General features: G+C 43.3%; 2 protein-coding genes across 3 annotated transcripts in view; both read right to left on the minus strand.

Moving 5' to 3' along the window:
* Window positions 1-5,781, minus strand: part of tesk1 (testis associated actin remodelling kinase 1) — a 46,704-nt gene extending 40,923 nt beyond the window's left edge. Inside the window, exon 1 of the mRNA XM_062966503.1 lies at window positions 5,399-5,781. Within this exon, the coding sequence (XP_062822573.1) occupies window positions 5,399-5,692 (294 nt within the window). The 5' untranslated portion in view covers window positions 5,693-5,781. The remainder of the gene's footprint in view (window positions 1-5,398) is intronic.
* Window positions 5,782-10,891: 5,110 nt separating this feature from the next.
* Window positions 10,892-17,447, minus strand: part of LOC103281041 (receptor-type tyrosine-protein phosphatase T) — a 57,712-nt gene continuing 51,156 nt past the window's right edge. The window contains exons 24-27 of one of the 2 annotated variants that reach the window (XM_062966502.1): window positions 16,765-16,890; window positions 14,510-14,670; window positions 12,387-12,522; window positions 10,892-11,986 (exon numbers count right to left, since the gene is read on the minus strand). In XM_062966502.1, the coding sequence (XP_062822572.1) occupies window positions 11,921-11,986; window positions 12,387-12,522; window positions 14,510-14,670; window positions 16,765-16,890 (489 nt within the window). In that variant the 3' untranslated portion in view covers window positions 10,892-11,920. Of the gene's footprint in view, window positions 11,987-12,386; window positions 12,523-14,509; window positions 14,671-16,764; window positions 16,891-17,447 lie in introns of those variants that run through there. The other variant, XR_010001484.1, reaches the window with a different exon arrangement.

The following is a 17,447-nucleotide window of genomic DNA, read 5'->3' on the forward strand; positions in this document are numbered from 1 at the left end:
ACGAGCAAAGGCACAGAGGCCATACCATCCTCTTCCTCCTCCTTTTCTAGACTAATTCTTACTCAGAAATAAACATAACAAGAGAGCCAAAATAACACCAGATTTTCACAATAGACGTATGGTATATCCTTAAAACTATGCAGGTATCTAAACTAGCTACTGCGCCATGCTTCAAAACTAAACCACATACCAACATAATGACCTAACACATACCTGAGCAGGCATGGTAAACACACAACCACAGGGAAGGACTCAAGGGACCTCCCACTCCCTGCCTGTCAGGCTTTACCCTCCTCCCTTTAGACAGGGAGATATAATAACCAGGCCTTCTGTTTTCAATACAATTCCTCCCATTGACAACTCCTACATTGGACCTTTGCCCCATTGCCTCAGCCAGTTATACCAGGGCGAGAAGCTGAATAGAATCCTAGGAGAATCACAGAGTTGGAAGAGACAAGTCCAACCCCATTCTTCCATGTAGGAAAAGCACAAAGCAAAGCCTAGGATATTATGTACAGATCAAAACAATCAAAATGTGCGATGCCGCCTGGTTACAGGGCTTGGGAAAATGCATTTTATAAACAGAGGATGCATATCCCCCAGCACTTCTTTTTCTACCCCCAATTCGTGGTGCCTTTTGGAAACAAGCTCCACCAAAAACCTGAGTGGGATGTCAGGCATCTTGATGTGGTTGTGGGAGTGGATCCAGACAGGCCGGTCGCACCCGAAAAGGCCTGACGCTGAGAGCCAAGACCACTCCTGCATCACAACAGCCATTATTATTATTGTTGTTGTTGTTGTTTTTGGAATCATAGAATAATAGAGGTAGAAGAGACTACATGGGCCATCTAGTCCAATCCCCTTCTGCCATGCTGAAAAAGTACAATCAAAATACCCCTGACAGATGGCCATCCAGCCTCAATAATAATAAAGTTAATTTTTTATGTGTGTGTCAGGAGCAACTTGAGAAACTGCAAGTTGGTTCTGGTGTGAGAGAACTGGCCATCTGCAAGGACATTGCCTAGGGGATACTCGGATGTTTTATCCTGTGAGAGGCTTCCCTCATGGGAAGCTGGAGCTGACAGACGGGAGCTCACCCGCTCCTTGGATTTGAACTGCTGACCTTTTAGTCAGCCAGCAGTCCTGCCAGCACAAGGGTTTAACCCATTGTGCCACCGGGGGCTCCAGATAAAGTTGATGTGGTTGTATGAGTGGATCCAGACAGTCCGGTCAGTGGTTTGGTCAAGGAAAGCACCTGAAAAGGCTTAGAGCTGAGAGCCAAAATCACTCCTGCATCACAACAGCCATGATTATTATTATTATTATTATTATTATTATTATTATTATTATTATTATTAAACTAATATAATAAAGTTGGACCATCTAGTCCAACTCCTTCTGCCATGCAACACAATCAAAATACCCCTGACAGATGGCCATACAGCCTCTGTTTAAAACAATAATAATAATAACAACAACAATAATAATAATAATACTTTATTTATAACCACCCTATCCCCCCAGGGGACTCAGGGTGGTCTCCAGCGGAAATAACATAGTGGGAAACATTCAATGCCAAAAACAGCAAGTAACAAGTCAAACAATAGTTAAACAAACTTAAATAAAACAGAAACTTAAACATAACATAATACCACACATACATGTACAACATAATAAGCTCAAACTCTTATGAATTAGACTAAAAACATTAAAACTAAGATGGTACAGTAGAGTCTCACTTATCCAACATAAACGGGCTGGCAGAATGTTGGATAAGCGAATATGTTGGATAATAAGGAGAGATTAAGGAGAAGCCTATTACATATCAAATTAAGTTATGATTTTACAAATTAAGCACCAAAACATCATGTTATACAACAAATTTGACAGAAAAAGTAGTTCAATATGCAGTAATGCTACATAGTAATTACTGTATTTACGAATTTAGCACCAAAATATCACGATGTATTGAAAACACTGACTACAAAAATGCCTTGGATAATCCAGAACCTTGGATAAGCGAGTCTTGAATAAGTGAGACTCTACTGTATGTGGAATCTACAGGTGAAACTTCCAAGGAAGGAGCTTATTATTATCATTATTATTATATTCATTGATATTTATCAACCAAAGTATAAAGTGGCTCACAACATTACAAAACACAGTGTGGAGGGGAAGGGGCAAAGGTCATAGAGGCCGAAGTGAGTCCACTGCTCTTCCCATTGTCCCTGCCTGCCTATTGTGGTGGGTCTGTGGGCAGAGAAAGGGCCAGTCAGTCAGTCTGTGGCTGGAAAGGGCACGGGGGTCATTGGGAATTAGCTTAAGCCTGGCATTAAGGGCTGCATTAAGGGCCGTCTGGCTGGCCGCCGTCTGCGCTGATGCAGCTGCTTCTGGGCAGGAAGGAGGCCGGAAGCCCCTCTGATCCGCCAGCTGCGCCCCTTCCCAGATTTGGAGGACCTGATGATGGCAGTGGTCACTAAAGGCTGGACTCCTGCAATGCAATGCTGTATATTGGGCTCCCTCAGGCACATCCTGGAGTGCGCAGCATATCACACTCCATTAGCTGCCAATGAGTTCCCGGGCAAAGTGGAAGATGTTGGGTTTTAACCTTTAAAGCCCTGCATAGTTTGGGTCCAGGTTTCCTACAGCAGTGTTTCTCAACCTGGGCGTCGGGACCTCTGGGGGGGGGGTCGCGAGTGGGGTTTCAGAGGGGTTGCCAAAGACCACAAAAAATACGTATTACTAATGGTCGTAGATATCCAAATCCTCCAGTAATTTCTGTTTGCCATGTCATGGGAGTTTTGTGTGGGAAGTCTGGCCCAATTCTATTGGTGGGGTTCAAGGGGCTCTTTGATTGTAGGTGAACTATAAATCCCAGTAATGACAACTCCCAAATATGAAAATATATTTTCCCCAAACTCCACCAGTGTTCACATTTGGGCATACTGAGTACTCATGCCAAGTTTGGTCCATCTCCATCACTGTTTGGAGTCCACAGTGCTCTCAATGCCTACCAAACCCTTCCAGTATTTTCTGTTGGTCGTGGGAGTTCTGTGTGCCAAGTTTGGTTCAATTTCATCGTTGGTGGAGGTCAGAATGCTCTTTGAACTATAAATCCCAGCAACTACAACTCCCAAATGACAAAATCAATCCCCCCAATCTCACCAGTATTTAAATGTGGGCATATCAGGTATTTGTGCCAAATTTGGTCCAGCGAATGACAATACAATATCTGATGTTTACATTACGATTAATAACAGGAACAAAATGACAGTTATGAAGCCGCAACGAAAATAATATTGTGGTTGGGGGTCACCACAACATGAGGAACTGTATTAAGAGCCCACAGCATTAGGAAGGTTGAGAACCACCGCCCTACAGGATGGACTGGCTGTTAGGAATTGTGGGAACTGGAGTCCAAAACACCTGGACTGGAAGGAGGGCCCAAGTTGGCCCAGGCCTGGTGCCTGGACTCTTTTGCAATGTTTTGACTGTGCACCTCAAGTTGCAAGAAGTGGGTGAGGAATAAAAATCATGGTAGTGTGTCTATTCATAAATGATTATCAGTATTATTATTAATTATTATTACATTCTTGAATGATTATCACTGTTATAACAATTATTATTATAGTCTTGAATGATTATCATTGTTATAACAAAAATAATAACTTACTATTATTATTAGTTATTATTACATTCTTAAATGATTATCACTGTTATAATAATATTTTACTATTATCAATTATTATTACGTTCTTGAATGATTATCACTCTTATAATTATTATTACAGTCTTGAATGATTATCACTCTTATAATAATAATAATAATAATAATTTACTACTATTATCAATTGTTATTACATTCTTGAATGATTATCAGTTATAATAATACTTATTACAGTCTTGAATATTTATCGCTGTTATAATAATAATACAGTAGAGTCCCATTTATCCAACATAAACGGGCCGGCAGAATGTTGGATAAGCAAATATGTTGGATAATAAGGAGGGATTAAGGAAAAGCCTATTAAACATCAAGTTAGATTATGATTTTACAAATGAAGCACCAAAACATCATGTTAGACAACAAATTTGACAGAAAAAATAGTTCAATACGCAGTAATGCTATGTAGTAATTACTGTATTTACAAATTTAGCACCAAAATATCACGATGTATTAAAAACATTGACTACAAAAATGCCTTGGATAATCTGGAACATTGGATAAGTGAATGTTGGACAAGTGAGACTCTACTGTAATTATAATTTACTATTACTATCATTGGTATTACACTCTTGAATGATTATCACTGTTATAATAATAATATTTTACTACTATAGTATTATCAATTATTACGTTCTTGAATAATTATCAATGTTATAATAATAATTATTACTACATTCCTGAATGATTATAATTGTTATAATAATAATATTTTACTACTTTTATCAACTATTATTACGTTCTTGAATGATTATCACTGTTATTATTATTATTATTATTACTATTATTACGTTCTTGAATGATTATCACTGTTATTATTATTATTATTATTACTATTATTACGTTCTTGAATGATTATCACTGTTATAATAATAATAAAAATTTACTATTATTATCAATTGTTATTACATTCTTGAATGACTATCACTGTTATAATAATAATAATATTTTACTACTATTATCAACTATTATCACATTCTTGAATGATTATCACTGTTATAATAATAATTATTACAGGCTTGAATGATTATCATTTTTATAATAATAATAATTTACTATTATTATTAGTTATTACTGTATTACATTCTTGAATGATTATCAGTTATAATAATTATTATTACATTCTTGAATGATTATCACTTTTATGATAATTTACTATTATCAATTATTACTACGTCCTTGAATGACTATCACCGTTATAATAACTTACTATTATTATCAATGATTATTATATCCTTGAATGATTATCACTTTTATAATAATTATTATTATTACGTTCTTGAATGATTATCAATGTTATAATAATAACTTACTATTATTATCACTGTTATTAATATATTAATATTAATTATCCCTCACAGGGAAGTGCAGGCGATAGGGCTTGAGAGGGGGAAAAGCGGGCTCCTGAGGCATTTGAGGGCTTTGTGGGGTCGTAATGGATGGGTGACAACAACAACAACACAAAAGGGGGGAGCTCAGCCTGGTTCAACTTGGGCCCCCCCTGGAGTTGTTTTGGGCGCCAACTCCCACCCTTCCCGGCCTCAGGACCGCTTAAGCGGCTGAGGGGCAAAAGGAAGGGTCCTGAGGCCGGGAAGGGTGGGAGTTGGCGCCCAAAACAACTCCAGGGGAGGCCGAGGCCTGCTCGAGAGCCACGCCCCCCTCTTTCCCGCTCACCTTGAAGACCTCCGAGAAGAACCCGGCGCCGATCTTCTCGCAGAAGAAGTCGTCGAGGCGGGCCAGGGTGGAGACGGCGCTGCGCAGGGCCCGGTACGAGGAAGGCCGCGGCCGCGACGAGGACGGAGGCTGAGGCGGGGGCTCCGCGGGGCCTTCCTCGCGCTGAGGGGACGGGAGAGCGGCGGGCGGAGGGGGCCTGCGCGGCGCCCGCGGACCCTCCATGGCCGCTGAGGGATGAGGAGAGGGCGGAGAGCGAGGCAAGGCCCGCACGCCTCCCAGCGCGCCGCCCCGCATCCCGCGCCCGGCCTGGAATAAGAATCCCACACCCGCCTTCCTTCAGGCCAGGCCCAGCTCTGAGGCGAGGGGGCGGGGCCACAGAGGGGGGGTGGGGCCTAACGTCATGAAGGGGCGGGGCCAGCGCGTTAAACCCTGCGCCAGGCCCTCCTGCGACTAGGGGGCGGGGCTATGGAGGAGGCGGAGTCTTACATCCCTGTTTCCGCCCAGGCCCAGAGCAGCTGAGGCTAGGGGCGGAGCGAACAAGGGGGTGGAGCCTTATTATTATTATTATCATTATTATATAATAATAATGACCTTCCCGAGGCTAGGGGGCGGGGGCTATGGAGGGGGCGGAGTCTCTACGACACGAGGGGCGGGGCCAAAGTGTTCATAATAATAATAATAATACTAAGAATAACAACCCTCCCAAGCCCAGCACAGCTCTGAAACTAGGGGGCGGAGCGAACAAGGAGGTGGAGCCTAACGTCACGAGGGGGCGTGGCCAAAGTGTTAATAATAATAATAATAATAATCAATTATAATTATTAACCCCTGCGCCAGGCCCTCCCAAGGCTAGGGGGCGGGGCCTATTTATTTATTTGCGACATTTATATACCGCCCTTCTCACCCCGAAGGGGACTCAGGGCGGTTTACAAGTATATATACATACAATATATTATATTATACAAGGGGGGCGGAGTCTCTACGTCACGAGGGGGCGTGTTCCCTCCTTCCGCCCAGGCCCAGCACAGCTCTGAAACTAAGGGGCGGAGCGAACAAGGGGGTGGAGCCTAACGTCACGAGGAGGCGGGGCCAATTCGTTAATAATAATAATAATAATATAATTAATATTATTATTATTATTAACCCCTGCCGAGGCCCTCCCGAGGCCCAGCACAACTCCTACGATAGGGAGCGGAGCCTTACGTCACGAGGGGGCGGAGCCAAAGTGTTCATAATAATAACACTAATAATAATAACCCACCCGAGGCCCAGCACAATTCCTACGATAGGGGGCGGAGACTTACGTCACGAGGGGGCGGAGCCAAAGTGTTCATAATAATAATAACAACACTAATAATAATAACCCTCCGGAGGCCCAGCACAACTCCTATGATAGGGGGCGGAGCCTGACGTCACGAGGGGGCGTGTTCAGGGCGGGGCGGAGGAATGACAGACCCTCCCTCCGCCGAGGCCTACCACAGCAACTGAGAATAGGGGGCGGGGCGATGGAGGAGGCGGGGTCTTACGCAATGAGGGGCGTGACCAGAGCCTTAACCTTCTTCCGCCCAGACCCAGCGCAGGAAACCACAGAGGAGGCGGAACTAAAGGAGCAGAAGGGGGCGGGGCGAGGCGAGGCGACGGAGAGGGCGGAGCTTTTGCGTCACGATGGGCGGGGCCTGCACCTTAACCGTCGCGCCAGGCCCAGCACAGTATCAAAGGCTTGGGGGGCGGGCCCTAGACGTCATGAAGGGGGCGTGGCCATAGTGTCAACCCCTGAGCAGCACCGGAGGCAGGCTTAGCCTTCGGTGCCGCCTCCGCCAGAGGGCGCTCCTTCCTTCCTTCCTTCCTTCCTTCCTTCCTTCCGGGGCACCTCACTCTCTGGGCGCTTTTTCCTTCAGTGTCAGGTGGGCGGATAGATAGATGTCCGTGCTGCGCTTGATCCTGGGAGATGTAGTTCCGCAAGGGCGCCTTCTTTTCGCAGCGTCTTTATGAGTGACTCCCGCGGCTAAAAATAGGGGCCTAGTGCAGGGGTCCCCAAACTAAGGCCCGGGGGCCGGATGCGGCCCTCCAAGGCCATTGACCTGGCCCCCGCCCTCAGTTTTAGACATAGGCTTGCCCAGAGTCTGAAATGACTTGAAGGCACAACAACAACAACAATCCTACTTGACTATCTCATTGGCCAAAAGCAGGCTCACTTCCCACTGAAATCCTGATAAGTTTACAGTATGTTGGTTAAAATTATTTTTATTTTTAAATATTGTATTGTTCTTTCCTTTACCAATATTGTAAATGAAATATTGTAAATGAATGATATGGTAATAATATAACATATTGTGTATACATATAATATTGATAATAATATTATAATGTAATGCAATATAATATTTGTTTATTTATTTTTTACAGTATTTCTACCCCGCCCTTCTCACCCAATAGAGGACTCAGGGCGGCTAACAATAATAATGCAATACAATAATATTGTGTAATATAATAATATTAATTATATATTATATATTAAATGTAATATTACTAATAATATTACGGTATAGTGGTATAGTACAATATATTAATCTATAATGCTAATATTGTGCTATGCTAATAATATAATATATTGTATGTACATACAACTTGTAAGCCGCTCTGAGTCCCCTTCGGGGTGAGAAGAGCGGGATATAAATGTAGCAAATAAATAAATAAATAGTTGTTGTTTGAGGGGGGGTTGCACTACAAATAAGATATGTGCAGTGTGCATAGGAATTTGTTGTTGTTGTTGTTTTTTCCAAATGATAATTCGGCCCCTCAACAATCTGAGGGACCATGAACCGGCCCTCCACTTAAAAAGTTTGAGGACCCCTGGCCTAGTGTCTAGAGCAGGGGCGGGCCAACTTGGGGCCTCCCTCCCTCCCCTCCCTCCCTCCAGGTGTTTTGAACTTCAGCTCCCACAATTCCTCACAGACTACCAGTTGTAGATGAGACAGAGGATGTTCTGGACTTCCCCTCACATCTTGATCCATGGCCCTCATCCTGTCTCCTCTCCGCCTTCTCTTCTGCAGGCCAAACATGCCCAGCTCTTTAAGCCGCTCCTCATAGGGATTCTTGTTTTCCAGGCCCTTGATCCTTTGAGTCTCCCTCTTCCTCTGGACGCTTTCCAGCTTAGAGTCAACATCTCCCTTCAATGGTGGTGCCCAGAATGGGACACAGGGTGATTCCAGGTAAAGTGGTCTGACCAAGGCAGAAGAGAAGAGAGCATGGGGAGCAGGACTTCCATCCCTGGATCTAGACCAGTGATGGCCAACCTATGACACGCGTGTCAGCACTGACACGCCTAGCCATTTTTGCTGACACGCTGCCGCATGCAGATTGATTGGATGACTAATGTTTTTTGTGACCAAATTTGGTGTGATTTGGTCCAGTGGTTTTGTTGTTTACTCCATGGGAATTATTATTATTATTAAACTTTATTTGTACCCCGCTAGCATCTCCCGAAGGACTCGATGCGGCTTACAAAGGCCAAGGCCTCAACACACAATATAACAATACAAACAGAGGCAAATTAAAAGAATTAAAACAGTATAAACCACATTATGGTTTATCCCCGAGGGGACTCAGAGCAGATTACAGGACACATATACGGCAAACATTCAATGCCGATATACATTTAACAAAGGCAGACAATACATAAACAGAGGTAAAAGCTCTTCCCATCTTTTCCATTTATGCACATTACATTTATATATATATATATATATATATATATATATATATATATATCGTTCTATTATTATTCTATTATTATTGTAGTATTATATTATTACTATTATGTTATTATTATATTATTCATTATTCATGACTAGATTGAAACTACAATAGAGAGAAATCAGCGTGGAAACTGCAAGAGGTACCATAGATTGTTGTACATGGAAATAATGGTAGTAAATAGTTTTTGATTTATTAAATAAAGTTATATATTACAATTATATATTTTTGTTATTTAAACTATATATATTGTGAAATTATGATTTTTTTCTCGAAGTGACACACCACCCAAGTCATGCTAGGTTTTTTGGTGAATTTTGACACACCAAGCGCAAAAGGTTGCCCATCATTGATCTAGATGGAAGGTCCAGGGTGAGAGAAGAACTCTTGTCAGTTGGAGGCCAGTGTGAATGTTGTAGTTAATCACCTAAATTAGCAGAAGCCAGGAGATGAAGCTATTCATCTGTGGACTTTCCACAGATATATATAAACCTTCCTTGCTGAGTTTCTCCATATACCTCACAACCTCTGAGGATGCCTGCCATAGATGTGGGCGAAACGTCAGGAGAGAATACTTCTGGAACATGGCCAGACAGCGCGGCAAACACACAACAACCCTGTGGTTCCGGCCATGAAAGCCTTCGACAAGACATCAGATGAGTCTGGCATAACTTGTTTTTGATAAATCCCTGTTGACTATTAGCAATGAGCCTCACACATTTGTTTCTAAGTGTTTGCAGACCACTTCCTTAACGATCTTTAGCTAAAGGTCTATTTCTCTTGGAAATCAACCTTCAGCTGATGGGAGGGGTGTAATGAAGTGTGTTTTTTCATTTACAGATGCCATGTTTAACTGTGTTTTAAAAAGGGTTAATATTTCAGTTACTCTGCACCATGAGTTGGTTGCCATGGAGAAGGGGGCGGAGCCAACTGGGTTAGCTGAAGAGAGAGCAGAGTTTGGAGGGAAACCCAGTCAGTCAGTGTGTGGTCAGAGAACCACAGAGAAGGTTGGTTTTAGTCTGGGCTCTGTTGAAGCTCAGGGAAGGCTGATCCTAAGTTAGGGGATCAGGGATAAAATAAGTTTGGTGACTTATTTTAAGGTAGTCTGTAATCTGATGAATTACTGTGAAGACTGATTCTCAGTTGGAGAATCAGGGAGACTCAAGTGCTTATTTGAGTCAGTTTAAAATAGGTTTGGTGACTTATTTTAAGGTAGTCTGTCTCCTGACTAGGAACAGATATCCTGTGATTGAAGTGGAATTTTAAAGTTTGAAACACCTCAATATAACTTTGCAACTGTTCAGTAACGTGCCTCAAACAAGAAGAAAAGTTATTGTAACCATCAAGCTTGTGCCTAAATAAATGTGTTATTATTCCTTCAAACATCTCAGTCTCTGTCATACATACACATATCAAGAATAAACAAGAAGAAGAAAGAAAAATAAGTCTCCTCTCTAAGTAGCCAGTGGCTACATCTTCTATAGTTGATAATCCCCTTAATATCTGGTGGCAGCTTTTAAATAAAACATCTTTAATAACTGGTGGCAGCGGATTTAAAATATAATAATAATAATAATATAATATATAATTAAAAACAACCTCCACATCTCCACAAATTGGTGGCAGCGGTGGGATTTCAAAAGATTCCCCCCTGCCTAGAAAAAGAACCTCAGTCGTTCATAGCTCTTTACAGGGAGTTTTCTCGCAATTTCAGATTTGGTCTCCAGACAGAGGGAGTAAAATAATAATATACTTTATTTATATTCTGCTGTATCTCCCCGAGGGGACTCAGGGCAGATTACAGAACACACATATGGCAAATATTCAATGCCGATACACAATAAACAAAGGCAGACAATACATAAACAGAGGTCAAAGCTCTTCCCATCGTTTCCATTTCTGGCATCTGGAGGCTGTGCTCGACTGTGGCCACGGGGAGGGGGGTGCTGTCGATAGATTAATCAGACATTTGGAAAGACTAGGTGAAGTCCCTGAAACCCAGGTGTGTGAGGCATGATTTGATGGCATCTTGGTTGGTCTTGGGTTTAAATTAGGTGCCGTTTACTTGGTGTCTCTCAGAGGAGACAATGTTGTCAAAAGGTCGATGTTCCTGTCTAGCTCTCAAGTGCATGATTCAAGTTTCCTGCATTTGCCTATGTTCCTGGAAGAGCTTGCCTTGGAAAAAGTTCCTGCTTTCATGCTCATGGACTTATGCCTGTGATCTTGACTCTCTTGTTTTTATATAATTTGCCATTTTTGGACTATTGCTCTTTTGTATATAGACTGCTGCAATTTTACAGTTCCTTTTCTACTGCTCTTTGGGGAAATGCCTTTCCCCCTTTCTTAATGCTTTTCTTAATAAACTGATGTAGTTCGTACTCCTGGGCTCTGGTGTGGTGCTGGGTGAAAAGGTGTCTCAAGGCGAGAGTGCTACGGGGGTCTCTTCCAACTCTAGGATTCATTCCATAAGCTGCCTGGAGTCCTGAAAAGGGGTGAAAAGGAGGAGAAATCTTCCCCACAGTGTCCAGTCCAAAGGCCAGTTGCCTCTTGACCATGGCCGAGCAGTGAGGAACCCAAGCCTGTGGTCAACCAGGCCAGGGGTCACATGGCCCAAGCGGGAGCAGGAGTGTCCATCATGAGGCCAGGTTTGGCAGAGATCTCCTTGCAACTGTCCAGCTGAATGTGGCCCCACCCCCCCCCTCTGGCCGGACATGGGGCGTCTTGCTGTTGGGGGTCAAGAAGGACACATTCCAAACGCCCCTACACCTAAGAGGACGAGGAGTAGGAGTCCAGGTAGGAAAGAGCCAGGCGGTAGCAGAGCCTGTACTGCTCCTGCGGAAAGAAGAGGGGCAGAGAAAGATAAATAAACATCATAACAACAACAACAACAAATGTGGAGTGCTTTGGGACACTTCCTCCATGCCCCTGCATCCCCCCATCCCCTCAAAGCATAGGGCCAAAAAGGAGAGGAGTGGCATGGTTACTATGTACTGTGTTTTGGGAGCACCCAGCCTCAACATTTTGGCACCCGAACAGGGACTTGAACCCTGGACCCTCAGAGACTTAACACTCCTGCATTCCTTTGCCCCCAACTGAGCCAATTGCGATGATGGGCTTGCCGGTCTTTGGTGCCCAAGAGAGGCTTGAACCGCAGGGCCTCCTCCTGGGGGGCTGGAAGGGGAGATCTGCCCCTGAGCCATTTATTCTGCCTTCTCCCCATTGGGCCACTCACCACGTCCTGGATGAAGCGAGGCTGGCGCCGCTTGACCATGCGTGCGGCCCGGGAGACGTCCAGCAGCCCCTCCGCCCGGATCTGTTCGCACACGAAGCTCAGGGCACAGAAGACCCCGCAGTGGGAAACACCGTCCCTGGATCGGGGGCAGGACGAGGGAGGTGAGGGGCTACCTCCACACAGGGCAAGAGACCCCCATGCCCAGCCTCACGTGGGAGGGACACCCTGTAAGAGAAACCCTGCTCGCTTTCGGGGTGGGCCAAAGAACTTGCTGGGACTCTTGGCAGATGAGCTTGAACAGGGCTTCTTAAACTGGGGGTTCCGGCCACAAATGGGGTCCCTTTTGCTTAAGATTGGGGTCACAAAGAAAAAGGTTTCTGAATGCCACCTAGTGGCTGTTTTAGGCATTTCCACAAATATGTTGTGCAGTATTTTACTGCGGACTCTAAAAGGTCCATTGGCTGTACTTTATCAAAGGGAAAGTGAACCCATTTAGCAGGCCTTGCCAATGCTGTTCAAATCAGATAATCTGTATTTTATAGGCAGTGTGGAAGAGGCCTGATTGAAGAGGCCCTGAGCGCCATTAAATGGCTGAGTGGGTTGCTAGGAGACAAAGTGGGCGGAGCTTACCCTTCTAACTGGCAGCAAGGGGGAAAACCAATTCTTCCTCTTCCTCTAATTTGGACTTTATTTTTCTTGTTCTTTTATTGAAAGACATATTTTGGATGACTATGTCTTTTGTGGTCAAATTTGGTGTGATTTGGTTCAGTGGCTTTGTTGTTTACTCCATAATAAAACAAACATTACATTGTATATATATATAGACTAGCTTTGCCCGGCCACGCGTTGCTGTAGCTTATGGGAATCCTTTGTTGGCCAGATGGAATAGCAGTGTTTTCTGGAGTAGCTGGAGCTTTTTGTTGTATGAACGTAGAGGCATGGATGAGGGGTTGTGCTGCCACGTTTAGTGTTTCTGGGATGTGTAGTTTTGTTGTTTTGTCCTAGGCCGAAATTTCATTACCCTTCTATATATATAAAAGGCTTTTGGCATCACGGCGACTCACAAAACAACAAAACTCAACACAATCCATCATCCCTGCCTCCAGTAAGTTACAACACAATCACACAAAAAACACAATCACAACACCAAAAAAAGGCCAAAACCCACAACAGGCAATGTGCCATGCTTTCTATATTTTGTAATCTATATATATAAAATACAAAATAATAAATACAGCCAGACATTGGAGCTGCAAGGATATTCAGTGCAATTCAACCACACCAATAAAATATTAACCTTCATAAAAGGCGACCAGGCTTTGAAACAGTGATACTACTCTGAAGCTGACCAACCAAAGATTTCCCCTAGGTAGCAAGCACCCAGGCTTTGAACCACCGAGGCTATTCATTACAATTCTACCCCCCTAAAAGGCAACTACCTAACCTTCCAAGCAGCAAGCCTATTCCTTTCTATTCCAGCTCACCAAACAAGGATTCCCATAAGAAAATGGCCAGGCTTTCAGGCTACAAAGCTATTCACTGTTATTCCACCTACCTAACAAAGAATTCCCATACGCCACAGCAACGCGTGGCCGGGCACAGCTAATTTATATATATAGATATATCTGGGGTCACTTATACATTTATTGGGCTAAAAAGGGTCGCAAGGGGGAAAAGCTCAAGGGGACCATCCATGATGCATTTCAAAGCCCAAGCTGCAGTGCAGCCATGTCAGCATGAATACCTGCCAGCGGAGATGCTGTGAGTTGCCAGGTGTATCTGGACTGCAACCCCCAGCATCCTGTGGCTCAGGCTCTTGGGAGACAGAGCCATGCATTGCCTGGAGGGCCAAGTCATCTGGATGATATGAACCATCTAGTGCAGGCATGGGCAAACTGCTGCTGCTTGGGTGTCTGTTGCAACGCCCTTCTCTGGACGTTTCTAAACAGAGGCTGGATGGCCATCTGTTGGGTGGGCTTTGGTGGGGTCTTCCTGCCTGGCAGAAAGAAGGAGGTTGGACTGGCAGGCCCTTAGGGGGTCCCTTCCAACTTGGATTATTTTCAGAGGAAGAAAGGACTGGATGCAGTCCCGCCACGCACGCACGCACGCACGCACGCACTCACCGGCAAGTGACCAGGATGTGGTCATCCGGACAAGAGGGCCACCCTCCTTCTTCCACTTCGCTCAGGAGCCTCAGGAGCGTCGCCAGGTTCTGTGGGTGCCTCTGGGCGCTGGGCCAGTCCTGCAGGTGCCAGAACCGGACTTCCAAGGGAGGGGCCCCAGGCTAATGCAAGACCACAAGAGAAGAACCACACTTGGGTTGGGTTGGGTTGGGTTGGGTGGGGGGGGGGCATTGTGGGTTGGTTCATCTCCAGATGCCAAGTCACTCAGTGATCTTGTTGAATCAACTACTGTGGAATCAACATCATTCATCAGTGTTGCACAACTGAATGCACCTGTGCATCTGTGTCTCTGTAAATCCTCCTTTAAAATTATTTGCATTTTATTTGTATTTTAGAGTTGCGTGTAATTAAAGTAGAGATGCACTGGAATCCCTCCCATGGAAAATAATAATATAATAATATACTTTATTAACAACCCACCCTAAGATACTATATGTGTGTTAATTTCAACCAATTCAATATAGTTTGTGCCACAAAAAGGAAGTTTCTGGAGTAGAATAACTACAGTACTTTCAAAGGACGGACTGCACAATGAAACAGGAAAGAAAACTTTCAAACTAGAAACAGAAACTTTTTCCACTTTTGTTACATAGTATTCACATATTTCCTGTTGAATTCTGCGGTCCTGTGTCTCTGTAAATCCTCCCTTAAAATTATTTGCATTTTATTTGTATTTTAGAGTTGCGTGTAATTAAAGTAGAGATGCACTGGAATCCCTCCCATGGAAAATAATAATATAATAATATACTTTATTAATAACCCACCCTAAGATACTATATGTGTGTTAACTGGAAAATCAAATGCATGGAGCTGATTGGCTGAGTTTGCAAGGACCTGGTAATCAGTTTGCAACTGTTGCTATCCTGCTGCTGGAGAACCAGTTTGAACAGGTTTCTCTGTGTGTGTGTGTGTGTGTGTGTGTGTGAGAGAGAGAGAGAGAGAGAGAGAGAGAGAGAGAGAGAGAGAGAGAGAGAGAGAGAGTGTCTACTGAGTAGTGGCTGGAAAGAAGATGGCTCTGTACTCAGAGAGGCCTGACTATTTCAGAGGCCTTGCTTGCTGCTAATCTTCACTGAAGCAGATTTATGGACTAAGACAGGACTGCTTAGGACTGCTGATTTCTGTAAGCAGTCAGAGGGACTATTGTAAATACCATTGTTCTATTGATCTCTTGGACTTAATAAACTTTCCTGTGTTATTTGTTCTGCAAAGCTGAGTGGTGCATCATTCTTCAAAGTGACTCTATCACCCACAATCCCCAACAGAGGGGATTCAGGGCGGTTTCCCACGAAAGTAACAAATTGGCAAACATTCAATGCCAAAAAAAAAAAACAGACAGACAAATAACAAATCAAAACAATGGATAGACAATCTCAATATAAAGTTACTAGCTGCGCCCAGCCACGCGTTGCTGTGGCAAAGTGGTGGTGGTATTGGTTAAAAGTTGTTGTGGAATTTTTATTTGACGTTATTTGTATATTTTTTTATTAATTTTATTTATTTATTTATTTATTACATCATTTCTACCCCGCCCTTCTCACCCATCAGGGGACTCAGGGCGGCTTACAATATATATCGGAAACAGTTAAAAATCATCCAAGATTAAAATTTACGATAAAAATTAAAATATAAATTAAAAACCAGCATAATTATACATCTAAAATATACATTTCAGGCGCATTTTTCATGTCCAGGTGGGGGGGTCTGTCAATGAGTCATATATTCATATTGCAATTCTGCTGTTACTCATGCTCAAATTTTATTTTATTAAAATAAAATTTAAATTTTATTGTAACTTATCTTCTTATTGATTATATTTTATTATTTTGTTGTATTATTTTTAGTTATTTTGTTATAGTATTTTATTGTATTAATTTTTTAGTGTTTTTAATTATTTTTATTGTATTATTTGTATTTATTATATTTTTTATTCTTTTATTAACACTGGGCTGAGTGGGTTGCTAGGAGACCAAGTGGGCGGAGCTTAGCCTTCTAAGTGGCAGCAATTGGATAAAAACAATTATTGCTCTCCCTCTAAGTAGGACTTTATTTTTCTTTTCTTTTTGTTGTATCAACCTAGAGGCATGGATGATGGGTTGTGTTGTCAAATTTCGAGGTTGGGCGGCCTGTAGTTTTGCTGTTTTGTGGTTTGCCGTGATGCCATCACTCTTTTATATATAGAGATAAAACAGCCTCACCTGTTGAGCGCTGGAAAGGGAGAGCCCACGCACGGTGTATCCAGTCCGCGGCTCCTCAGAGGAAAGTGCAACAGTGATGACGCCGTGAGTGGACGTGCTGGACGCAGGCCAGAATGCCGGACACGTCTGGACGAGAGGGGAAGGGGCCGGTCAGCATTGAGAGCAAGGAGGAGTACGGCCGACCATTCGGTTTTAAGCGGAGACTAAATGGCTGCTTCTTTGGGAAACTTTCATTGTGTGGGTTCCCTGCACAGGCGTCAGGGGTGGGCTAGATGACCCCTGGAGCCCCCTCCATCCACATGAGCCTATCGGCTGTGGCTCTAAGGACCGTTACTTGGATTCCTACCTCACTCCTATTCTCTTAGAGAATGGCTAGCACTTTCTCCTTTTACGCTCCCAAATGCCATTACAATACATATCTTTGCACTTTTGGCTCAATCGTCCCGTCCCGTCCCGTCCCCCCCCCCCAATTTTATTAATATTATAATAAATAATATTTATTTATTTATTATAAATAAATTATTTATTTATTTATTTCCAGCAATTCTACCCCGCCCTTCTCACCCGGGGGGGGACTCAGGGCGGCTTACAACAGTTGGCAACATTTAATGCCAAGAACATAATAATAAAACAAAAACAGTACATATAATCAATTAAAACTATAACAATACATCATTAAAATA

Source organism: Anolis carolinensis, unplaced genomic scaffold, assembly GCF_035594765.1.
Source record: "Anolis carolinensis isolate JA03-04 unplaced genomic scaffold, rAnoCar3.1.pri scaffold_21, whole genome shotgun sequence".
Lineage (NCBI taxonomy): Eukaryota > Metazoa > Chordata > Lepidosauria > Squamata > Dactyloidae > Anolis > Anolis carolinensis.